General features: G+C 39.9%; 1 protein-coding gene across 1 annotated transcript in view; it reads right to left on the bottom strand.

Annotated features, from left to right (window-relative positions):
• Positions 1-4442: 4442 nt before the first annotated feature.
• Positions 4443-26996, bottom strand: part of srms (src-related kinase lacking C-terminal regulatory tyrosine and N-terminal myristylation sites) — a 34709-nt gene continuing 12155 nt past the window's right edge. The window contains exons 4-8 of the mRNA XM_026333003.1: positions 23165-23312; positions 21794-21952; positions 18621-18802; positions 12420-12576; positions 4443-6634 (exon numbers count right to left, since the gene is read on the bottom strand). Coding sequence (XP_026188788.1) covers positions 6435-6634; positions 12420-12576; positions 18621-18802; positions 21794-21952; positions 23165-23312 — 846 coding nt within the window. The 3' untranslated portion in view covers positions 4443-6434. The remainder of the gene's footprint in view (positions 6635-12419; positions 12577-18620; positions 18803-21793; positions 21953-23164; positions 23313-26996) is intronic.

Below are 26996 nucleotides of genomic sequence, written 5' to 3' on the forward strand. Positions count from 1 at the left end.
TCTATTGTAATTCATCTGTAGCTATGGCTAATGTTAAAACTAAATGCCTTGGCAGCTACAGTAACGGTGGCAATGGCTGCAGCAGCTATGGCTAGTGTTGGGGTCATGAGGTCAAAAGTTTAAAGGTTGCCATTGTGGAACAGATTTGAAGACAGGATGTTTGTGTAAGAGGTCTGTTTCTCCAGGTAACCCACATGACCTTATGACCTTTGATGAACTGAAGCTTTTTACTGCACCTATGCATCCTGTGTCTGGTTTGTTTCTCACTATACAAATAAAGGACTGCTCAGTGAAAAGTGGAGGAGAAGGGTGAAAGTCGCATGGGGGAGAGAAGAAAGTCTCTTCTCTCCATCTGCAACTGAGGCGTTTTCACTTGCAGAGCATATACTCGGTACAAAGTTGTCGTGTGTTTCATTGCCTCCAGGAAAAGAACCATGTCAGTGTAGCGTAAACCTGACAGCTAGTACTATGTATTTGTGCTTGTGCTTTTACATAGTAAAAGTACATTTTTGGTAAGTCTCCAAAGTACACGATTAGTAGAAGAGTTACTGATACAAAATACATTTTTGCTAAGTATATTGAAATTATATCAATATATACTTTATTGTCAATTCTGCCACATGTAGAGCACATACAGAGAGAAACAAAATTTTGTTACTCTCAGACCCTTGGTGAATACAGATAAACTCTAAACACTAAACATTAAATAGTGCAATGTAAAAAATACAAGATCAGAGGCAGAAGGGGACAAGGAGGGCAGAGCCGGGAGAGAGTTCAGCTTCCTGACAGCCTGGTGGATGAAGCAGTCCTTCAGTCTGCTGATCCTGGCCTGGAGACTCCTCAGTCCCCTCCCTGATTGCAGCAAACTAAAGAAGCTGTGTGATGGGTGGGTGGGATTGTCTGCAATGCTGAGGGCTTTGCGGGTGAGACGGGTGCTGTAGATGTCCTGGAGGGAGGGGGGAGAGACACCCACAATATTCTCAGCTGGTTAGGATGCTCTCAATGGTGCCTCTGTAGAAGGTGCACATGATGGGGACTAGGGCTCTAGCTTTTCTCAGTTTGCAGAGGAAGTAGGTGCTGCTGTGCCTTCTTGGCCTGTGATGCTGTGTTGTCAGTCCAGGAGAACACAGTCGTGTCATCCGCAAACTTAATTAAGAGGTTTAAAGAAGTAATTTCGCACACAAAAAGAAAGCATTTTATATATTACATTTTAATAGTAAAATTTGAAGCATGAAAGCTATTTTCAAAAACAGCAAATTTTGTAAAATACTTTACTCTACAATACCCTACAATTCTTTTATAATGGATCTTGGGCAAACTTGTGACACATCAGAACTAAGGTAAAATAAATTTGGTCTAAAAATGGTAATATAGGTGTAAAGAAACTAAGTAGAAACAGCTTCTTCTATCATCATGCAGACACATTTCACATGTTGCTGTCATATGATAAAAACCATAGCAAAGCTATAGTTTATGCAGTCTAAGGACAATTAATTTCTGCACTAAACAAGTCAGGAATTATATTTTAACTTATTTCTGATGTGTCACTGCTAATGTAGAATTTGGTTGGTAAAGCCTATTATTGTTTGTATTTTTAACTTGCTTTTTTTACAACAATCAGCACATAAGTCTCCCTCTACATTTTTTGTAGAGGGGTGACAAAGTTTTTCCCTAGTTTTAACAATAATTCAATTCAATTCAGTTTTACTTGTATAGCGCCAAATCACAAGACAATCATCTCAAGGCATTTTACAAAAAACCCAACAAATCCCTTATGAGCATGCACAAAGCGACAGTGGAGAGGAAAACTGCCTTTAATGGAAGAAACCTCTAGCAGAACCAGGCTCAGTTTGGGTGGCCAGATACCAGTTGACCAGTTGGAGTGAGTGGATAGAGGAGAGAGAAAAAAACAGCAACAATAAACAACAAATAGACACTGCAGGTTGGTGGGGCCAGTAACTGCACATCAGCAATATACAGCTCCAGGACCAGGGACACGTGCAGAAGGTAAATGGAGAGAGAGAGAGACAACAGAGAGAGAGAGGGAGAGAGCACGAAATTAGTGACATTTAATTGTGGAATATACATTTGGGGGGGGGGGGGGGGGGGGGGGGGGGGGGGTAGGGGAGAGGAAAGGAAGAGAGGGGAGGGTTAGGATAGGGTAGGGATGGAGAGTCCTCAGGCAGTCGATAGGCCTATAGCAGCATAACTAAGAGATGGTTCAGTGTTGCCTGAATCAACCTTAACTATAAGCCTTGTCAAGAAGGAAGGTTTTAAGTCTAGCCTTAAAAGTACAGATTGTCTGCCTCATGAAACCAGACTGGAAGTTGGTTCCACAGGAGAGGAACTTGATAGCTAAAGGCTCTGCCTCCCATTCTACTTTTGGAAACTCTGGGAACCACAAGAAAGCGAAGTAGGTATGAAGGAGCTTGATCATGAAGAGATTTATATGTGAGGAGAAGGATTTTAAATTCTAATCTGGATTTTACAGGGAGCCAATGAAGAGAAGCTAGTATAGGAGAAATATGATCTCTCTTACTACTTCCTGTCAGGACTCTGGCTGCAGCATTTTGAATTAACTGGAGGCTTTTTATGGAGTTACTGGGTCATCCTGATAGTAATGAATTAGTAATCTAGCCTTCAAGTAACAAATGCATGAACTAGTTTTTCTGCTTCATTTTGGGACAGGATGTTCCTAACTTTGGCAATATTATGTAAGTGAAAGAAGGCAGTTCTAGAGATTTGTTTTATGTGTGAATTAAAGGACATATACTGGTCAAAAATAACTCCAAGGTTTTTCACAGTAGTGCTGGAGGCCAAGGCTATGCCATCTAAAGTAGCTATATTGTTAGAAAAACTGTTTCTGAGGTTTTTAGGCCCAAATACAAGAACTTCTGTCATCCAGGCCTTTATGTCCTTTAGACACGCCTGAAGCCTGGCTAACTGGTTTGTGTTATCCGGTTTCATGGATAGATAAACCTGAGTGTCATCTTCATAGTGGTGGTAATTAATAGAGTGCTTCCTATTAACATTGCTTAAAGGAATTATTTAAATGGTGAACGGAATCTGTCCTAGCACAGAACCTTGTGGAACTCCAAAACTAAGTTTTGTGCATTTGGAAGGTTCATCATGGACATGAACAAATTGGAATCTGTCCGATAAATAAGATTGGAACCATTTTAACGCTGTTCTTTTGATTCCAATCACATGTTCCAGTCTCTGTAATAAGATGTTGTGGTCGATGGTGTCAAATGCAGCACTAAGGTCTAGCAGAACAAGGATAGAAATGAGTCCATTATCTGAGGCTAAGAGAAGCTCCTTGGTGACTTGTAATAAGTGCTGTTTCTGTACTATGATGTGCTCTAAATCCTGATTGAAAATCTTCAAATAGTTCATTTCTGTGTAAGTGGTCTGATAGCTGCTTAGCAACAGATTTTCAAGGATTTTAGAAATAAGTGGTAGGTTGGATACTTGAGATAAATTTACTAAGTCTAATAGAAAATGAGTTAATTAACGGCAGGGTGTCTTTAAGCAGTCTAGTCGGGATGGGGTCTAAGAGACACGTTGATGATTTAGATGAAGCAACTACTGATGTAAATTCAGAGAGATCTATAGGAGAGAAGCAGTCTAAACATAACTGAGGTCTTACGGATGATTCAAGAGCTACTGTAGTAGAAAATTCATTTATTGCAGGTATAGGAAGCATCTGCTGAATTTTATTTCTAATAGTTGTGATTTTATTTGTAAAGAAACTCATAAATTCATCACTGCTGACAGCTAAGGGAACACTGGGCTCAACAGAGCTGTGAAGTTTTGTCAGCCTGGCTACAGTGCTGAAAAGAAACCTGGGATTGTTCTTATTTTCCTCTATTAGTGATGAATAGTATGTAGTTCTGGCTTTACGGAGAGCGTATGATATGATTCCCCCTCTTCTCGTTTTTCACAATCTGCCCTGAAGAGCTAAAAGCCCAGCAGCTGTACTGTATTGTCTGGGATGGAGTCACTGAGCCACGTCTACGTAAAAGATTAAGCAGCAGAACACAAGAAGTCAGAGTTAGTCCAGTTAATGAGAAGCGGTTTCTCAACTTAGCAGAGATTCACCAGGTGGGCAGAAAGGAGTTCGGGTCTAGTTTATCGCAGATTCTTTGCATTCCTACTAGAGTGTTTTGTAAGCACAGGAGAACAAATTGGCATCATAATATAAAGCACACACATTTTAAAATAATAATTAAAATACTTTATTCTTTGCACTACTGGTGTTTGGCACACAACCAAAAACACAAAACTCAGTCTTGTGATTTGGTGATCATGGCTCAAGTTTCCTGAACTTCTCTTTCTCTGCTGTGATGCATGCATGAAAGGCCAACCTGGCATTGTTAAAGAACAGCCCCCCTCCCACCCCTCAACCAAACACACACACACAAAACAAGAAAAGCGCCTTTCTGTTTGTAAGTTTGCCAGTTCATATTTTGTAGCTTACTTTGTACGGTTTTTATAGGAGCATAGGCACTCTAATTTTAAATGACCAATATTGTGGGCCTGCGGAAGAGCTAAAATAATTATACAACTGTATACCTGCCGCTGTCGCCCACTGGCTTTTCACATACTGGTTTAGCCCCCAGAATGTAATAAATGAGGATAAAAAATTCCAATACTACTCCAGAGAAACTGGCATTTAGATGTATTACATATGTAACATGTTGATAAAATTCAACTCAAAACCCTATAACAAAGGAGTATAAATACTTTATATGTTTATAACTGTTTAGTTCCACAACAGGCCACTTGAGGCCAGAAAAAAATGGTCAAATGGTAAACAAATACATGTTGGACTTAGATCCTTACATCTAGTGGATAAAATGTAAAGCGTGTCCTGAGTTTAGAAGATTACTTTGACCAGTCACATAGATCAAAGGGTTTATCCTCTGAACAAGCATTTTACAACCTCCCAGGCTCAGCATGATTCTGTTCAGTTTTTTCAGTTCAAGCTTTACTATGTTATTCCTCTGTGCTTTGAGATCAGTGCTGACATGCTGTGTTTTACTACATTACTATGTTTAGCATGTATTCTTGTTAGCATGCTAAAATGGTAGAGGTGACATGCTTGCTAGCTTTAAAGTGATAGTACAACATTTTGGGAAATATGCCAAAATCCCCCTTGTTAAACTTTGGTAGAAAAATGATTCAAATCCCATGTCTGTATAACTGCCAGCAATCAGTGGAGAGGCCAGATATAAATGTGCAACCCCTGTAACTAAGAAAGTTATGTAATTACCTCTAAACCCTCTAAAATTTTTGCATTCATATTTCTAATGGAGTATAGGTTTTTAAAATCATAAAATTTGCAGGTGTTAGTGGGGTATATTTTATGTTAACCGATGCTAATAGGTTCACTGCTGCATTGTTATCATAGACATAAGAGTGTATCAATCTTCTCAGTGAACAGTCCAAAAAACTGTATATCTCAAAATCTCAAATTACTCCTTCAAGGACTGATTTCGGTTTTTTCCCCAAGTCTAACTAAAACAATCATTCATCCTGTCCATATTGGTTGTAAAAAGATACAGTTGACCTAATCTTAAAGTACAACTGAAGTTGCAAGTTCATAATAACATACCATAACTCAAATAAAGAGGAAATTCTGACTTGGTGGTGCTGCTGAATGAAAAGTCATTAGAAACAAAGTTATTTGTTAGTGGTTGTCTATGTACCAAACATCATGGCAATTGAGCTGATCTGTGTCAAGATATTTCACTCTAGACCAGTGTTGGACCAACAGACTGACTGACCATATCTCTAGCATAAGGTCACAAGCATGTCGAAAAACCCAGCACACATTTCATTATTGCACATAGCCTCAATTTTAGCAGTCGAAACACCGGTGATTAATTTTGATCTTTGATTTCATATTTCAAATTGTGCATACACAAATATGGCACATATAAAATAAAATAATAAAATATTATTTATAAAACACAGAAAAGTACAAAATTAAAAATAGTTGCTGAGGGTTTAGTGTGTCTTTTAGGAACAGTGTATTTAAACACTGTTTCCAGTCATTCATTTGTCCAACTTGCTTTCTTTTAGCCTAACAAATAAAGTGCTCCTCGTTTTTTTTGTTAAAAATTTATCCTTGATCTTATTTTATTTGGCAAGGATTTTTATCAGCTGTACATCTGGAACATTTCACCTCTTCCGTGTTCACTTCTTTGATGCTCTTTTACTTCCTCTGTCTGTCCTTTCATACCTTGGCGGCTTAAAAATATACGGAGAGAAGCAGATTATATATGGGAAACAGAATATTCTCATCTCATCAATATTTCTCATTCCCATGTTTTTCATTCATTTTTGCAGTTCGTCCTGTTGTCAATGATCTGCTGCAAAGGATTTTCCTCCTGCAGTGTTTATTTATTTGTATTCCCTGTTCCCTCTTTTTATACTTCTATTGTTTTGAAATAGATCCTGGCGTATATTGTATCCAGCTGACTGTGCAGGGCGTGGAAGGAGGGTCTCTTGGAGGGCTCAGCAGCCCAGCAGTCCATCATGATGCGGTAAATATTCTGAGGACAACGGGTTGGACAGGGAAGCCGAAACCCAGATGAAAGTAGATCCAATACTTCTTTATTGCTTTTTCCTAAGGGGAGAAATGTAAAAGCAAGATAGTTGACAATTTCTTGTAGGCACAAAATAACCAGGGTTGAAGAGATTTCATTGTGCATATGGCCAACAACCACAAATGTCATAACATCAAGACTTGAATTCCTTAGCTCTGCCAGTGGCTATGGTATATCTTTTCAAACACATCACAAATATAGAGTCCATTCAGAAAGTATTCAGACCCGCTTCACTTTTTCCAATTTTGTTCGGTTGCAGCCTGATACTACAATTGTTTAAATTACTTTTTTTTTTTATTAATCTACACTAAGTACCATAAAATGACAAAGTGAAAATAGAATTTTAGCATAGTTTGTGATTTTATTAAAAAGGAAAAACTGAAATATTACATTTATAAGTATTCACAACTCAACAACTACTCAGTACTTAGCAACTTTTGGTATCAATTATAGCCTTGAGTCTTTTTGAGTATGACACAACAAGGTTTGCACACTGAAGTCCTTTCTGCCATTCTTCTTTGCAAATCCTCTCAAACTCAGTCAGGTCGGATAGGGACTGTTGTGGACAGCCATTTTCAGGTCTTTCCAGAGATGTTCGACAGGGTTTAAGTTAGGGCTCTGGCTTGGCTCCTCTAGGACATTCACGGAGTTGTCCCTAAGCTATTCCTGTGTTGTCTTGGCTGTGTGCTTAGGGTCATTGTCATGTTGGAAGGTGAACCTTTGGCCCAGTCTGAGGTCCTGAGCCATGGGAAACAGGTTTTCATTGAGGATATCACTGCACTTTGCTCCATTCAGCTTTTCTTCAACCCTGACCAGTCCCCCAGTCCCTGCTGCTGAAAAACACTCCCACATCATGATGCTGCCACAACCATGCTTCACTGCTGAGATGGTATTAGGCAGCTGATAAGAGATGACTGGTTTCCTCCAGACAGGTTTCATCAGACCAGAAAATCTTGTTCCTCATAATCTGAGAGTCCTTCACATGCATTTTTGCAAACACCAAGTGGGCTTTCATGTGTTTTGCACTGAGGAGAGGCTTCATTGTAGCCACTCTACCATAAAGCCCAGATCGGTGGAGGGCTGCAGTGATAGATCTCTGGAGCCCAGAGTGACCATCAGGTTCTTGGTCACCTCGCTTATTTAGGCCCTTTTCCCACAAATACTAAGTTTAGCCGGACGACCAAATCTTGGAAGAGTCCTGGTTGTTACAAATTTCTTCCATTTGAGTATTATGGAGACCACTGCGCTCCGGGGAGCCAGCAGAAATTTTTTAAAGCCTTTCCCAGCTCTGTGCCTACCAACAATCATTTGACCTCATGGGTTGGTTTTTGCTCTGATATGCATTTTCCAGCTGTGAGTCCTTTCCAAATCATGTCAAATTTATTTAATTTACCACATTATCTATTATTTTATTATTTATTTATTTATTCCATTCTGAGCAAAGATCAAGAGAAATGTCTCAAATTAATGTTGGACTCTGTACTTTTTCTGGACCCCTCCCTAATCTGACTAGCGATGATATGTTTAGCCGCATGTCATCGTTCCGTCGCTGGCTGTCCAGGTGGTGAAAAGATCAAACCCTTACTCAAAAAGCCTAGTCTTGATCCAGGAGTCTTAGCTAAGTATACACCAATATCCAACCTACCACTTATTTCAAAAATCCTTGAAAATCTGTTGCTAAGCAGCTATCAGACCACTTACACAGAAATGAACTGTTTGAAGATTTTCAATCAGGATTTAGAGCACATCATAGTACAGAAACAGCACTGTTACAAGTCACCAAGGAGCTTCTCTTAGCCTCAGATAATGGACTTGTTTCTATACTTGTCCTCCTAGACCTTAGTGCTGCATTTGACACTATTGACCACACCATCTTATTACAGAGATTGGAGCATGTGACTGGTATCAAAGGAACAGCATTAAAATGGTTCCAATCTTATTTATTGTACAGATTCCAGTTTGTTCATGTCCATGATGAACCTTCCACACGCACAAAAGGTAATTATGGAGTTCCACAAGGCTCCGTGCTGGGACCGATTCTGTTCACCCTGTACATGCTTCCTTTAGGATATGTCATTAGGAAGCACTCTATTAATTACCACTGCTATGCAGATGACACTCAGTTATATCTATCTATTAAACCTGTTAACACAAACCAGTTAACCAGACTTCAAGCCTGTCTAGTTAACCTGACATCAAGGCCTGGATGACCAGTAACTTTTTACTTTTAAACTCAGAGAAAACAGAAGTCATTATATTTGGGCCAAAAAATCTCGGAAATAACTTTTCTAAAATTATAGCTACTCTAGATGGCATAGCCCTGGCCTCCAGCAGTACTGTAAAAAACTAGCAAGAGAGATCATATTTCTCCTATATTGGCTTCTCTTCATTGGCTCCCTGTAAAATATAGTATAGAATTTAAAATCCTTCTTCTCACATACAAATCTCTTGATGATCAAGCTCCTTCATACCTTAAAGACCTCATAGTACCATATTATCCCAATAGACCACTTCGCTCTCAGAGTGCAGGCCTACTTGTGGTTCCCAGAGTTCTCAAAAGCAGAATGGGAGGCAGAGCCTTTAGTTATCAAGCTCCTCTCCTGTGGAACCAGCTCTCAGCCTGGGTTCAGGAGGCAGACACTCTCTGTACTTTTAAGGCTAGACTTAAAACCTTCCTCTTTGACAAAGCATATAGTTAGGGCTGGCTTCAGGCAACCCTGAACCATCCCTTAGTTAGTTATGCTGCTATAGGCCTAGACTGCCCGAGGACCATCGGTGCACTGAGCTCCCCTACCCTAACCCCCCCCCCCCTTCTCTCCCACCTCATGTATATTCCACCATTGAATGTTACTAACCTTGTGCTCTCTCTCTCCCCTAGTTTGTGCTCTCTCCCTCCCTCTCTCTCTCTCTCTCTCTCTCTGTACCTTCTGCAGGTGTCCCTGGTCCTGGAGCTGTTTATCGCTGATGTGCAGTTACTGGCCCCACCAACTTGCAGTGTCTATTTGTTGTTTATTGTTGCTGTTCTTTTCTCTCTGCTCTATCCACTCACCCCAACCGGTCGAGGCAGATGGCCGCCCAAACTGAGCCCGGTTCTGCTGGAGGTTTTTTTCTTCCGTTAAAGGGAGTTTTTTCCTCTCCACTGTCGCCAAGTGCTTGCTCATAAGGGAATTGTTGGGTTTTTAGTTTTAGTTTTTGTAAAGTGCCTTGAGATGATTTGTATTGTGATTTGGTGCTATACAAATAAAATTGAATTGAATTGAATTATCTGGATGTCCCAGTATCTCCATAAAAAGCCCCCAGTTAATCCATAATGCTGCAGCCAGAGTCCTGACAGGAACTAGCAAGAGAGATCATATTTCTCCTATATTAGCTTCTCTTCATTGGCTCCCTGTAAAATACAGAATAGAATTTAAAATCCTTCTTCTCACATACAAATCCCTTCATAATCAAGCTCCTTCATACCTTAAAGACCTCATAGTACCATATTATCCCAATAGACCAATTCGCTCTCAGAGTGCAGGTCTACTTGTGGTTCCCAGAGTTTCCAAAAGCAGACTGGGAGGCAGAGCCTTTAGTTATCAAGCTCCTCTCCTGTGGAATCAGCTCCCAGCCTGGGTTCAAGAGGCAGACACTCTCTGTACTTTTAAGGCTGGACTTAAAACCTTCCTCTTTTACAAAGCATATAGTTAGGGCTGGCTTCAGGCAACCCTGAACCATCCCTTAGTTATGCTGCTATAGGCCTAGACTGCCCGAGGACCACTGAGCTCCCCTACCCTAACCCCCCCCCCCCCCCCTCTCTCTTCCTCTCCTCCCACCTCATGTATATTCCACCATTGAATGTCACTAACCTTGTCCTCTCTCTCTCCCCTAGTTTGTGCTCTCTCCCTCTCTCTCTCTGTTCTCTCTGTACCTTCTGCAGGTGTCCCTGGTCCTGGGGCTGTATATCGCTTATGTGCAGTTACTGGTCCCACCAACCTGCAGTGTCTATTTGTTGTTTATTGTTTCTGTTCTTTTCTCTCTGCTCTATCCACTCACCCCAACTGGTCGAGGCAGATGGCCGCCAAACTGAGCCCGGTTCTGCTGGAGGTTTTTTCTTCCGTTAAAGGGAGTTTTTCCTCTCCACTATCGCCAAGTGCTTGCTCATAAGGGAATTGTTGGGTTTTTAGTTTTAGTTTTTGTAAAGTGCCTTGAGATGATTTGTATGGTGATTTGGCGCTATACAAATAAAATTGAATTGAATTGAAATTGAATTGAATTGAGAGAAGTCTTTGGAAAGAGAGAGGGGCTACTGAGGTACAAGGATTGTGGAGGGGGCCGGATGGTTGTCCCATACTTGCTCCCGGAATCAGGAGGACAGCCCTCTTGGAAGCTCACGGGGTGGGGCATGTTGGTACAGCCCAAATGTTGAAGAACTTAGAGCAATGGTGACATCCATATCTCAAAGATATGGCTAAAGAGCTGGTCAGGGAATGTGACATTTGTACTAAGTACAACACCAGACCGACAGTGAAACCAGAGATCGGTAGGTATCCACTCGTTACCAGGCCTGGACGAGAGATTGTAATTGATTTCACAGATATGGACATCACCGTTCGAGGGTACAGGTATGTACTGATGTGTGTGGAAGTGTATTCAGGGTGGCCAGAAGCGTGGCCCGCCAAAAGGGAAGACAGTAAAACGGTTGTTAAATGTTTGATAAATTATTACATCCCCAACCATGGTTTCCCAGAGAAAATTAGGTCAGATAATGGGACACATTTCAAGAATCAGGATTTGCAGAGGGTGGAGGCCATGATGGGGTTGAAACATGGGTCTGGAACGGTGTATCATCCACAGTCTCAAGGAAAGGTGGAAAGGATGAATCAAACTGTAAAAACCAAATTGGCAAAAATCTGTGCACAGACCAAATTGAGCTGGGTTGATGCATTGCCATTGGCACTCATGTCCATACACTGTTCTGTTAACCAATCAACCTGGGTTTACCCCTTTCGAACTCCAAACAGGGAGACCTTTTCCAAGGCCCCACACCACTACCGCAGTAACCATTGTAGAGAATGAGGGTCTGTCAGCCAAAGCATATTTTAACTTTCTGCAAGCTCTCGTTTCAGCTTTCTCACATCGGGTGGCGGACCAGCAGGGTGACGGAACACAAACTCCACCTGACGTCGACTGGGTGCTGCTGCTGTTTAGATGGGCTCTTAGGAGAGCCCAAAAGGGGGACTTGTAGAATGCAGATGCACCCATGGGGACTTCACATAAGATAAAGGAAGTAACTGGCCTTGGTTTGCTCAAGCGACCCCCACCCAGAACACATAGAAGACAGTTGGCAATAACAACTCCATATAAGGTAATATCATAAATTCCTTTTGGTGGCGCGCTGCCCAACAGTTTAAACATTGTATAGTTTCCATCTATTTTTTAGATCTCTCTGCCTGCGTGTGTGAGTGGATCTCCGGAGACGTCTCTGTACTTTTATAATAAACCGGTGTGTCGATTCCTAACTTTCGCTCCGTCTTCTTTTAACCCTCCATCAATGGACTCGGGTGAAGGTCACAAGGTCTGACTTTTCAACACTGGCTAGTCTTTCACCTGTGCCCCAGGCTAGCTTTTTACCTGAGCTCCTGGCTAGTCCTTCACCTATGCCCATAACAATGTGGTACAGAGTGTAAATTAATGAGTAAAAAATTAATTTAAACAATTTTAGCATCAGACTGCAACACAACAAAATTGAAAAAAAGTGAAGGGGGTCTGAACACTTTATGAATGCACTGTATATATAATTATTTCATGAAAAATGTTCATTACCTTCATAAGGCATCTTGCCACGTGACATCATCTCATACAGCAGCACCCCAAATGACCAAACATCTGATTTTACAGAGAACCGTTGGTAAACTGCCGCCTCAGGAGCCGTCCACCTCACTGGGATCTTCGTGTTTCGACTAGCTGTATACACACTGTCCTGGTTAGAGAAGTGGTTATAGTCACACATTTTATTTATAAAGCTGAACCATGTACCATCCGAATTATTCTCATAAACTACTTCTTATGTATTCCATTTGAACTGAGACTGGTCCATTTGGTGAAGAACTGCAAGCTGTAGCAGTGTACATATTCTAAAATAGGTCATGTCTCACATCATTGTGTGTCAACAGCAACTTGTTTAGCTGAATGAAATTGCCCTCAACTGACCAGGAAATGGTTTTTAATAGCAAATTTACTATAGCGATAAAATGACATGCTGAACCCACATTAACTAACACAACATTATTACCATTCATTTTGAGTCATCCACTTGATGAATGTAAGCGTAATATTCCCTCTGTTTCAGTTCTGTTTTAGGCCTCTATGGACTCGTAAAGGAAATCTCTGCTTCACTATGTTCACTACCTATTCTCCAGCTTTGTCTGTCCACTGTTTGGTGCTGAACAAGTAGTAGACAGTAAGTGTTTAGAGTTTTTTTTCTGAATACATCCAACAATAAAGCTGATGGAAGTGAATCAAAACAGTAAAGGTGCAGGTCAGAAAATGAAAACAATGAACTGGAAGATAATAGAACAAAATGTCTGTCATTGTGTGCAAGATGTCTCTTTTTTACATACACTACCGTTCAAAAGTTTGGGGTCACCCAGGCAATTTTGTGTTTTCCAAGAAAAGTCACACTTTTATTTACCACATGAGTTGTAAAATGAATAGAAAATATAGTCAAGACATTGACAAGGTTAGAAATAATATTTATTTGAAATAATAATTTTTTCCTTCAAACTTTGCTTTCGTCAAAGAATCCTCCATTTGCAGCAATTACAGCATTGCAGACCTTTGGCATTCTAGCTGTTAATTTTTTGAGGTAATCTGGAGAAATTTCACCCCACACTTCTAGAAGCCCCTCCCACAAGTTGGATTGGCAGGATGGGCACTTCTTGCGTACCATATGGTCAAGCTGCTCCCACAACAGCTCAATGGGGTTTAGATCTGGTGACTGCGCTGGCCACTCCATTACAGATAGAAGACCAGCTGCCTGCTTCTTCTCTAAATAGTTCTTGCACAATTTGGAGGTGTGCTTTGGGTCATTGTCCTGTTGTAGGATGAAATTGGCTCCAATCAAGCGCTGTCCACAGGGTATGGCATGTCATTGCAAAATGGAGTGATAGCCTTCCTTATACAAAATCCATTTTACCCTGAACAAATCTCCCACCTTACCAGCACCAAAGCAACCCCAGACCATCACGTTACCCCGACCTTGCTTGACAGATGGCGTCAGGCACTCTTCCAGCATCTTTTCAGTTGTTGTGCGTCTCACAAATGTTCTTCTGTGTGATCCAAACACCTCAAACTTCGATTTGTCCGTCCATAATACTTTTTTCCAATCTTCCTCTGTCCAATGTCTGTGTTATTTTGCCCATATTAATCTTTTTCTTTTATTGGCCAGTCTGAGATATGGCTTTTTCTTTGCCACTCTGCCCTGAAGGCCAGCATCCCGGAGTCGCCTCTTCACTGTAGATGTTGACACTGGCGTTTTGCGGGTACTATTTAATGAAGCTGCCATTTGAGGACCTGTGAGGCGTCTATTTCTCAAGCTATAGACTCTAATGTACTTATCTTCTTGCTCAGTTGTGCAGCGGGGCCTCCCACTTCTCTTTCTAATCTGGTTATATCCTGTTTGTGCTGTTCTCTGAAAGGAGTAGTACACACCATTGTAGGAAATCTTCAGTTTCTTGGCAATTTCTCGCATGGAATAGCCTTCATTTCTAAGAACAAGAATAGACTGTCGAGTTTCACATGAAAGTTGTCTTTTTCTGGCCATTTTGAGCGTTTTATCGACCCCACAAATGTGATGCTCCAGATACTCAACCTGTTCAAAGGAAGGTCAGTTTTATTGCTTCTCTAACCAGCTAAACTCTTTTCAGCTGTGCTAACATGATTGCACAAGGGTTTTCTAATTATCCATTAGCCTTCTGACACAATGAGCAAACACATTGTACCATTAGAACATTGGAGTGGGAGCATCCATCCCACTTTGAATGGTGCAGCTCTCATCTCTAGGAATTTGGCCGAGTTTCTTAGCCGACCTAAAGCCTGACAATCCAGGGTGGGGACCGGGATGCAGAGACTCAGTCTAAAACGCTTCTCTGCAGTTTCCTTAGAGCCGCCGCCCCCCTCAAACCACATAGAGACTGTGTCTGCCCCTCGAACATATAAATCAAATAAATCAGAAGTTAACAGAAGAGGAGTTATTCATAAAAACTTAATAAAAATTAAGACCACTCCTCTTATTGAACAGAAAAACAGAACTGTCAAATGTGGATTATTAAATATTAGGTCCCTTTCTTCTAAATCTCTGTTAGTAAATGATTTGATAACTGATCACCAAATTGACCTACTTTATCTTACTGAAACCTGGTTACAGCAGGATGAATATGTCAGTCTGAATGAATCAACCCCCCTCAGTCATAAAAATTATCATGTTCCTCGAAGCACAGGTCGAGGTGGAGGAGTAGCTGCAATCTTCCAGTCAAACTTATTATTAAACTTTCATCCTCAGAACAGTTATAACTCATTTGAGAGCCTCACTCTTAGTCTCTCACATACAAACTGGAAAACACAAAAACCAGTTCTACTTGTCATTTTGTACCGTCCACCTGTTCCTTACTCAGAGTTTTTAACTGAATTCCCTGACTTCCTGTCTGATTTAGTGCTTAGATCAGATAAAGTCATTATAGTGGGAGATTTTAACATTCATGTAGATATTGAAAATAACAGCCTCAGCATTGCATTTAATTCTATATTAGATTCAATTGGTTTCATTCAAAACGTTAATAAACCCACCCACTGTTTTAATCACACCCTTGATCTTGTTCTGACCTATGGCATCGAAATTGAACATCTAATAGTTTTTCCCCCAAATCCTGTTTTGTCAGATCATTCTTTAATAACTTTCGAATTTAAAATGATGGATCATGCAGCGTCTGGAAGAAAATTCCACTACAGCAGATGTTTATCCGACAACGCTGTTAATAAATTTAAGAAAATGATTCCATCTTTATTTGCATCTATGCCAAGTATAAACATAGTGGAGGGCAGCTGCCTTAATCCTACTCCCTACCAAATTGATCATGTTGTTGACAGCGCTGTAACCTCACTGCGTGAAACGCTTGATTCTGTAGCCCCTCTGAAAAAGAAGTTAGTGATTCAGAGAAGACTAGCCCCATGGTATAATTTACATGTTCGTACCTTAAAGCAGGCATCACGAAGGCTGGAAAGGAAGTGGCGTTCCACAAACTTAGAGGAAATTTTTCTAGCCTGGAAAAACAGTCTACTAACATATAAAAAAGCTCTCCGTAAAGCCAGAACTGCAGCTCTTGAATCATCTGTAGGACCTCAGTTATGTTTAGACTGCTTCTCTCCTATAGATCTCTCTGAATTTACATCAGTAGTTGCTTCATCGAAATCATCAACGTGTCTCTTGGACCCCATCCCGACTAGACTGCTTAAAGGCACCCTGCCATTAATGAACTCATCTTTATTGGACTTGGTAAATTTATCTCTAGTATCAGGCTACGTACCACAGGCCTTTAAGACTGCAGTAATCAAACCTTTACTCAAAAAGCCTAGTCTTGATCCAGGAGTCTTGGCTAATTATAGACCAATATCCAACCTGCCATTTATTTCTAAAATTCTAGAAAAAGCTGTTGCTAAGCAGCTATCAGACCACTTACACAGGAATGAACTATTTGAAGATTTTCAATCAGGATTTAGAGCACATCATAGTACAGAAACAGCACTGTTGAAAGTTACCAACGATCTTCTCTTAGCCTCAGATAATGGACTTGTTTCGATACTTGTCCTCCTAGACCTTAGTGCAGCATTCGACACCATTGACCACAACATCTTATTACAGAGACTGGAGCATGTGATTGGTATCAGAGGAACAGCGTTAAAGTGGTTCCAATCCTATTTATCGGACAGATTCCAGTTTGTTCATGTCCATGATGAACCTTCCACACGAACAAAAGTTAGTTATGGAGTTCCACAAGGTTCTGTGCTAGGACCGATTGTGTTCACCCTGTACATGCTTCCTTTAGGATATATCATTAGGAAGCACTCTATTAATTACCACTGCTATGCGGATGACACTCAGTTATATCTATCTATTAAACCTGTTAACACAAACCAGTTAACCAGACTTCAAGCCTGTCTAACTGACATAAAGGCCTGGATGACCAGTAACTTTTTATTTTTAAACTCGGAGAAAACAGAAGTCATTATATTTGGGCCAAAAAATCTCAGAAATAACTTTTCTAAAATTATAGCTACTCTAGATGGCATAGCCCTGGCCTCCAGCACTACTGTAAAAAACCTTGGAGTTATTTTTGACCAGGACATGTCCTTTAACTCACACATTAAACAAATTTCTAGAACTGCATTCTTTCACCTGCGCAACATTTCCAAAATTAGGAACATCCTGTCTCAAAATGATGCAGAAAAACTAGTCCATGCATTTGTTTCCTCAAGGCTAGATTACTGTAACTCATTACTATCTGGATGTCCTAATATCTTAATAAAAAGCCTCCAATTAATCCAGAATGCCGCAGCCAGAGTCCTGACAGGAACTAGCAAGAGAGATCATATTTCTCCTATATTGGCTTCTCTTCATTGGCTCCCTGTAAAATATAGAATAGAATTTAAAATCCTTCTTCTCACATACAAATCCCTTCATAATCAAGCTCCTTCATACCTTAAAGACCTCATAGTACCATATTATCCCAATAGACCACTTCGCTCTCAGAGTGCAGGCCTACTTGTGGTTCCCAGAGTTCTCAAAAGCAGAATGGGAGGCAGAGCCTTTAGCTATCAAGCTCCTCTCCTGTGGAACCAGCTCTCAGCCTGGGTTCAGGAGGCAGACACTCTCTGTACTTTTAAGGCTAGACTTAAAACCTTCCTCTTTGACAAAGCATATAGTTAGGGCTGGCTTCAGGCAACCCTGAACCATCCCTTAGTTAGTTATGCTGCTATAGGCCTAGACTGCCCGAGGACCATCGGTGCACTGAGCTCCCCTACCCTAACCCCCCCCCCCCCCCCCCCCCCCTTCCCCTCCTCTCTCTTCTCTCCTCCCACCTCATGTATATTCCACCATTGAATGTTACTAACCTTGTGCTCTCTCTCTCCCCTAGTTTGTGCTCTCTCCCTCTCTCTCTGTTCTCTCTGTACCTTCTGCAGGTGTCCCTGGTCCTGGAGCTGTTTATCGCTGATGTGCAGTTACTGGCCCCACCAACTTGCAGTGTCTATTTGTTGTTTATTGTTGCTGTTCTTTTCTCTCTGCTCTATCCACTCACCCCAACCGGTCGAGGCAGATGGCCGCCCAAACTGAGCCCGGTTCTGCTGGAGGTTTTTTTTTCTTCCGTTAAAGGGAGTTTTTTCCTCTCCACTGTCGCCAAGTGCTTGCTCATAAGGGAATTGTTGGGTTTTTAGTTTTAGTTTTTGTAAAGTGCCTTGAGATGATTTGTATTGTGATTTGGCGCTATACAAATAAAATTGAATTGAATTGAATTGAATTGAGTGATAGTTGCTGGAAATGGGCCTCTATACACCTATGTAGATATTGCACCAAAAACCAGACATTTGCAGCTAGAATAGTCATTTACCACATTAACACTGTATAGAGTGTATTTCTGATTAGTTTAAAGTTATCTTCATTGAAAAAAAATGTTTTTCTTTCAAAAATAAGGAAATTTCTAAGTGACCCCAAACTTTTGAACGGTAGTGTATATATATATGTATAACTTCTCAATGCTTTGGAAGCCCTGGATGAATAAAATATTATGTTACACACACAAAGTATTATGTTACTATTACACTGTAACTAACTCATTGATGGCTGATGAGTGGACAGATTAAACCAGGGCTGAATTATACATTATAAGTATACATGGTTTTACACAGGAACAACAAAGTATGCAATACATTTTAAAAATCCGTTTCTCTCAACCTCCCACACATCTTCCTTACCCTAATAATCCGAGCCAGACCAAAGTCAGCCACTTTACAGACAAGATCGTCTCCCACTAGGATGTTCCTGGCAGCCAGGTCCCTGTGGACAATGTTTCGATCCTCCAGGTATGCCATGCCCTCTGCAATCTGACTGCCCATGTAGATCAGATGAGCTGATGTCAGTGCCTGGCCTTCAGCAGCTGGAAACACAGACACACACACACACACACACACACACACACACACACACACACACACACACACACACACACACACACACACACACACACACACACACACACACACGCACACACACACGTCTACTTGAGTAAGACGGGCTGTCATTGGAAACCTACCAACAGTGGACTGACATTTGTGGTTATATTGCAAAAAACATAAAGTATAGAAAATTTTCTCCTGAGCTCTTCTCACATTAAAAAAAAAACAAAAAAAAACAGGGGACCTGCAGCCCTGAACAATACCTACCTATCACACAGGGTAGCCCTCTAGGCTGCAACTGTTTGTATAAACACAAAGTGAATTGTTACCAAAAGACTTTTTTCCTGTGTATCAAAAATGTAAATTTAAACACCTTTAAACAAATGTCCAAAGGTGAGTTTGATTTTGTTTTTACTCTTAATAACTTAATAGTTAGTCAGGAGAAACATATTTAATGTCACATTCTGTGTGGTCAACTGAATTTTTACAGAGAATTAATTTTTAAATGAGTCTATTTTATATGCTATCTAAAAAGGCACCATGTCATTACACACCATCTAAGAGAGAAGACGCCTGTCACACTCTGCAGTGAATGTGTCTTCTAATTTCATTTCATGTATTAATTTATTATTCAGAAAAATTTTGAATGAATTAAGTAAATTAATTCATTGTTAACCCTCTACCTTTACTTAAAGTTACTGTTCTTAGTGTGGATGGCCCTTAACACACACTTCTAGTTCTAGTACTTCCCATAATGGAGTGTGAACATCACCTCTCATGTACAATTTAAGTGGCATTGCCAGATTAGATTTCTGTTTTTGTGAAAAATTTTTACAGGCCTGTTTTTTGGGGGGATTGTACAATTTTAAATTTATACTGGATGGATGAAAAAGTCTATATGAATGTGTGCATTTCAGTGGTAAATTGAAAAAATGTTTTGGCAGTGTTTTATTGCTTTGTATTATTTCCTTTTTTCCAACTTTAAAATATTTTTATGCCTACAATAGAGCTGGTATCTGGGCAGACTGTAATTCTAAAGTAATACTAAATGTCAAAATAGTACCTCCATTGAATTGGGTCTTAGTATTTTTTTATTCAAATTAAATCTAAATTGTGTAAAGAGACTATATCCTGCAGAAGAAGACTTTTTACTAGCCCTACCACAGTCAGACAGAAACCATTTTATTATGATCTGTCTAATATTAATTGGCATGTCTCTCATTTATACCTACTGTCAATGATATCTGGGACCTTTTCTACTCTGAATATAATATACTGTATATAGTCAAGCCCGAAATTATTATTTCTCAGCTTTTATTTACATTTGAACAAAAAGTGGCATGTCCAAAATTATTCATACCCTTTGCAAACTGTCACAGTCTATGGGAAAAAGGAGCAATACATCAAAATTCACAACAACATTAGGCAGTGTGCAGAGAAACTTGGCCTTGGGCACCAGCAGACATTTCAGCACAACAACGACCCAAAACACGGGTATGAATAATTTTGGACATGCCACTTTTTGTTCAAATGTAAATAAAAGATGAGTAATAATTTTTTCCACAATGACGCCTCTTGTACATCGTCTTATTATCATCTGGGAGACGCTTGTGTCATTTCTAATCATGAAAACACTTGCTGGTTGAATAAAAGTAACTTTAAGTCAGAATTTGCCAGGGGTATGAATAATTTCAAGCTTGACTGTATGTTCCAATTAAAATCATGCAATCAGATATTGTATGCCATACCCATACAGTCTTCAAATCAATCTGTATGATAGATCATCTCTTGCAAACAAAGTACCTTGGGCTGTGGGTTGATCAAGAGCTTTCCTTTAAACCATATGTAGAATATATTATTTAAAAGGTTCATGGATGTCTAGCACAACTAGTCATATTTCAATGTTTATTGCTGTGCAAATAAGCAAAATGTCATATTAGAAAAGCAACATAATGTCAGGAACTACTCCTGTTGGCAAATAAGCAGCTGTAGCACTAAACGTGGTTTCTAGTGAAACCATGTAACAACTACAGAACCTGTTCTGTGGTCATTGTTATTCACACACAGGTGGCTGATAATGAGGGCATATGATTGCTGACAAACATTTTAGGAATTAGTGCAACCATACAGCTAATTATAAGCAGCAGAGTAGACTAACAACAAGCAGTCACACACACAAACACACAAAACCATTTCCTGGAATGAAAAATATGAGTCAGGCTCCACACACTTGCTCCCCATGAACAAAGCCTTTTGTAATTAGCAGAATATTTCTCTGCACATTTTATAATTCCATTGATTTAAGGGCAACAGATATAAAATCACTTGGTCTAAATACTGCTTCAGAGAGCTTTCCAAAAAACTTGTTGAGATAAACACTAAACTTCTAAAACCCAAGAAAACCTAAATTAACTTCCTGTTCTAAACCTCTTTGCACATTAAAGAAAAATACACTGAAACATGTCTGTAAAAATTCTCAGCTGGCCAGGTGACGTTATCTGAGTCATAGAAGCTGTACCTTTAGTAGTTAAGTTGAAATGTTTCACCACTTACTACCTTCTTGAGTGCCTGAAGAAACATTTCAACCGAACTACTAGAAGTCCAGTTGCCATGAGTCAACTTCCAGATATTAAAGCAAAGTTCAAATCAGAGAGCATCCATATGGTGTTTAGAAATACTGGTTTATACAGGAACTACAATTAAACACTGAACATGTCATTCATTATATATTCTGGCACTCATCGACTGTCATTAGTAATGCTCACCACTGGCTCCTCCTCCCCTGATCCACTCACCTTGCTCTATCACCATTGTCACCTAGCCGAGCCTGCCTCTCCAGTCACCTGTTTCATTTCTGATTGTAATGAATCTAATTGCTTTTGCAATTTTTACAATAGTCTCGCAGTCATGCATTTGTGCCCTTAAGAACTTTTTTGATTCTGGTTCAGGTATGTGTGTGTTTCAGCACTCACAGGCGAGGTAGGACTTGAGACTCCCTTTGCTCATGAGCTCAGTCACAATGTAGACAGGCTCTCCTCTGGAGCACATGGCCAACAGCTGGATCAGCTTTGGGTGATGGAGGCTCTTCAGTGCCTGAACCTCCTTCACAAACTCATCCTGCTTTGTGTCCTCTGGAGGAGCAAGACAAACATAAGTCTTACGTTTCTTTCTTACATTATGCCTTGCACAGCATTTTTCAGTGTATTTGATCATCTTGGTGGATTTTGTATCTAGTGTTGCTGCAGCTTACAAGCCATTTATTTGGCTTCAGATATTTCTAGCTGTCTTTGTTTCCAGACTGAAAGAGAACACTTCCAGAAACTCAGTTCTAGGGACTACTGCACTGAGAGCTTCCCTGAGAACTACAGTACAGTCTGCCTAGGGTTTTTTTTCCTGTTTGCATTTACACACAGACAGTAGGAATACTGAAGTTATGTAAGTTGGCTAGAACCAAAAATGTTTCACTCAGACCCATAAAAATCTCTTTGAATTTCCTTCTTTGTACAGAGGTTTGATAAGCTCAGTAAAGCCTGAAGTTCAGTGTTTGTTCATTTGAGGTTTTTTTTCATATTTTCTAATGCTGTTACAATGAAGCATAAGAGCCACGTTAAGGGATGTAAATAAGAAGGAAGATGTTTCTATAATCTATCATTTTGACATAAAGTCAGAATGTCAAGAATAAAGTTGCAAAGTTGAAAATAAAGTTGCAATGTCCAACATAAAATAATTTCAATAATGCTGCCATGGAATTAGAAGAAGAAGCTACAAAAATCCATGAGAATTGTGTTCTACTATGATCATCCTTAGTTCCTGCAGTGTGGACAACCCAAAAAATGGGAACTTCCTCCAACTGTGGTCCAAAAACATCTAGTGCTCCCCAGCATTTCTAGTGAAATCACAGCAGGATACTTTTATTTCATTTAGTACGTTTTCAAGCAGCTTTCCTTCCTTTTACCTCACTTAATCATTTCCATTCCACTTTGTCTGTCCATTAAAAATCTACAACTTGTTACTAAAATATTTACTAGTCTTCAATATATTTTATCTTCTCAGCAACACCTGTAGCAACACAACCACTGTTCTGGTGATACAACCCACAGCTATGATCAGTGTTCAGTGTTCAAATGAAAGGCTTGTACTATTAATGGGTCACCTTTTTATTTCTGATCTATGTACACAAATAAGTGGGTGACACAACTCAGTCATGCCAATGACTTGATTAACATCATGTGCAATGCAATGTAGAAATTCACACAGGGTACCTTTTAATATCCAGATAGATTTCAAAAAAGATCTTCAGTCACATCATTTTTAGATGTCACAGTATCATCCTGCATTCATACCTTGCTTCAACATCTTTATGGCCACTTTCTTGTTCTCTGTGGTCCACAGAGCCTCCCACACCTCTCCAAAGTGTCCCTCTCCCAGCTTTTTGTGGAGTTTGAACTCTTCTCGAGGTCTCTCCCATGGCTCCATGTCAAACAGCTCCCGCTGCACAGAGATAACAGGGCAAATCCAGACTACTTTCATATTTCCTATAGTATGAGGATGCTGCACACTATAATATGGAGCTTAGTAGCAACAGATGAATCATGCAGTTTAAATATTGCTTGATTAATTAGATAATCAAATTAAATAATTTCTGACATTGCAAAATAGAAGGTGGAGTGTAAATAAGAAATTAGGATGAACCCTGTAATATTTTAGATGGACCACTAGATAACACTTGGATGATAAACCAACTGGAATCAGTGTTCTTGTCAAAATCCTAAGGTGGAGCAAAAGGGAAAGTGAAACAAACATGAAAAATTGTGATTTTAATTATACAATCCTTGACTGTGGATTAAAAATAATGGTTTAAATTAAATAATGTATTATAGGGACTTTCCTTTTTGTTTGTTTTCTGACTCTGTACCAATACAAAATGAGTACACCATACTGCTGCAAAAAGGGGAAAACGACAGCCAAAACCAAGATGCCAAAACATGTTTTCACATTTATCTATTTGTCCTTGGCTAATTAAAATTTCCAGTTTATGCACATGTGGCTACACTTTCCTTCTGATAAACTCTCAACACTTTAGCAGCATTGTGTAGAGTAAATGAAAGAATAACGAACTCATACTGTATGAAACACTGCTGAAACACTGAGCTTCATTTCATCCTGTAATATATAAAAAAATTAAATGTTATTTTGGCAATACAAAAAGTGTGTTGCCTCAGCACTGTTTTTTAGTAATATAGACTCATTCAATTAAATTTCATTTCACTTTAATTTTAATTTATTTTATTTGTATAGTGGCAAATCACAATATAATCATCTCAAGGCACTTTAGAGAAAACAAACAAAAAAAATCCCAACACATCCATTATGCGCACGCCCTTGGCAACAGTGGAGAGGAAAAACTCCCTTTAACGAAAGAAACTAGGCTCAGTTTGGGCGGCAATCTGCAGTGGATAGAGGAGACAGAAAAGAACAGCAACAAGGATCCTTAAGGACTGAGATGTACTGTCACAAGCGGCTGAAACTGAATGTCTTTATTGTCCATTTGAATATCTATATTCATATCAGTTTGTTTTGGGTAATGTACTTGAGTGTGTTTTTTTTTTGTCTAAACGAGGCAACTATTATGGTGTTCTGTGCTGAAGAAGCTGCAGCTGCACAGAACAACTAAACCATTCACTATGTAGGAACATCCTGTCTCAAAATGATACGGAAAAGCTAGTCCATGTACAGTGGGTACGGAAAGTATTCAGACCCCTTTAAATTTTTCGCTCTTTGTGTCATTGCAGCCATTTGCCAAAATCAAAAAAGTTCATTTTATTTCTCATTAATGTACACTCAGCACCCCATCTTGACAGAAAAAAACAGAAATGTAGAAATTTTTGCAACTTTATTAAAAAAGAAAAACTGAAATATCACATGGTCATAAGTATTCAGACCCTGTGCTCAGTATTGAGTAGAAGCACCGATTTGAGCTAGTACAGCCATGAGTCTTCTTGAGAATGATGCAACACGTTTTTCACACCTGGATTTGGGGATCCTCTGCCATTCTTCCTTGCAGATCCTCTCCAGTTCTGTCAGGCTGGATGGTGAACGTTGGTGGACAGCCATTTTCAGGTCTCTCCAGAGATGCTCAATTGGGTTTAGGTCAGGGCTCTGGCTGGGCCAGTCAAGAACGGTCACAGAGTTGTTCCGAAGCCACTCCTTTGTTATTTTAGCTGTGTGCTTAGGTTCATTGTCCTGTTGAAAGGTGAACCTTCGGCCCAGTCTGAGGTCCTGAGCACTCTGGAAGAGGTTTTCTTCCAGGATATCTCTGTACTTGGCTACATTCATCTTTCCTTCAGTTGCAACCAGTCGTCCTGTTCCTGCAGCTGAAAAACACCCCCACAACATGATGCTCCCACCACCATGTTTCACTGTAGGGATTGTATTGGGCAGGTGATGAGCAGTGCCTGGTTTTCTCCACACATACCGCTTAGAATTAACACCAAAAAGTTCAATCTTGGTCTCATCAGACCAGAGAATCTTATTTCTCATAGTCTGGGAGTCCTTCATGTGTTTTTTGGCAAACTCTATGCGGGCTTTCATGTGTCTTGCACTGAGGAGAGGCTTCCGTCGGGCCACTCTGCCATAAAGCCCCGACTGGTGGAGGGCTGCAGTGATAGTTGACTTTGTGGAACTTTCTTCCATCCCCCTACTGCATCTCTGGAGCTCAGCCACAGTGATCTTTGGGTTCTTCTTTACCTCTCTCACCAAGGCTCTTCTCCCATGATTGCTCAGTTTGGCTGGACGGCCAGGTCTAGGAAGAGTTCTGGTCGTCCCAAACTTTTTCCATTTGAGGATTATGGAGGCCACTGTGCTCTTAGGAACCTTGAGTGCTGCAGAAATTCTTTTGTAACCTTGGCCAGATCTGTGCCTTGCCACAATTCTGTCTCTGAGCACCTTGGGCAGTTCCTTCGAGCTCATGATTCTCATTTGCTCTGACATGCACTGTGAGCTGTAAGGTCTTATATAGACAGGTGTGTGCCTTTCCTAATCAAGTCCAATCAGTTTAATTAAACACAGCTGGACTCCAATGAAGGAGCAGAACCATCTCAAGGAGGATCAGAAGAAATGGACAGCATGTGAGTTAAATATGAGTGTCACTGCAAAGGGTCTGAATACTTATGACCATGTGATATTTCAGTTTTTCTTTTTTAATAAATTTGCAAAAATTTCTACATTTCTGTATTTTTCTGTCAAGATGGGGTGCTGAGTGTACATTAATGAGAAATAAAATGAACTTTTTTGATTTAGGCAAATGGCTGCAATGACACAAAGAGTGAAAAATTTAAAGGGGTCTGAATACTTTCCGTACCCACTGTATTTGTTACTTCAGGACTAGATTACTGTAAATCATTATTATAGGGATGTTCCATTAACTCAATAAAAAGCCCCCAGTTAATCCAGAATGCTGCAGACAAGAGTTCTGAGAGAAATTAGTAAGAAAGATCTCTTCTCCTCTCCTCTCCTCTCCTCTCCTCTCCTCTCCTGTCCTCCCCTGCCATCCGTGTTAACTCTGCAAAACATAACCTCGCTAACAGCTTTAGGATTGACAAACTTGATCTCTTGTGCTCTGACACTGTCCAGCAGACGTCTTATTAGACATTTAAACAGCAGGTTAAATCTGCATTTAGAAACTAAAAGCTAACAGCAGAATCAGACATGTCCTGGTGATATAAATAGGCTACAAACCATGCTTTAGCAGTTTTTATTGACAATTTCTCTTGGCTATGTAATTGCTGAAAACAAGATCTTGTGCCAAGTCAATAAAAAGTGAGTGAATATATAGTTAGAAGCCCTATTTAAAGGGAGAACATTTAACTTGTAGAACATTTAAAGACTGTCTAATGCCAAGTGTTATTTTCTAAAAGCTAATTTATTATAGTGTGTTTGAGCACCTAAATGATCAACAATTAGACTGTGTATAGACCTACTGAACCTGCAACTGAATGGCTGTTGGTGATACTGAGCATCATATAATTAAATGTAAGAAAAGAAAATATTTCAGTGAGGTCTGGGTTAAAAGTGAGACTATTCTTTATATCTTCTATATGGCAGAGCTGAATATAACATAAAACCCAACAAATCCCTTATGAGCAAGCACTTGGCGACAGTGGAGAGGAAAAACTT

This window comes from Mastacembelus armatus, chromosome 7 (genome assembly GCF_900324485.2).
Source record: "Mastacembelus armatus chromosome 7, fMasArm1.2, whole genome shotgun sequence".
Taxonomy (NCBI): domain Eukaryota; kingdom Metazoa; phylum Chordata; class Actinopteri; order Synbranchiformes; family Mastacembelidae; genus Mastacembelus; species Mastacembelus armatus.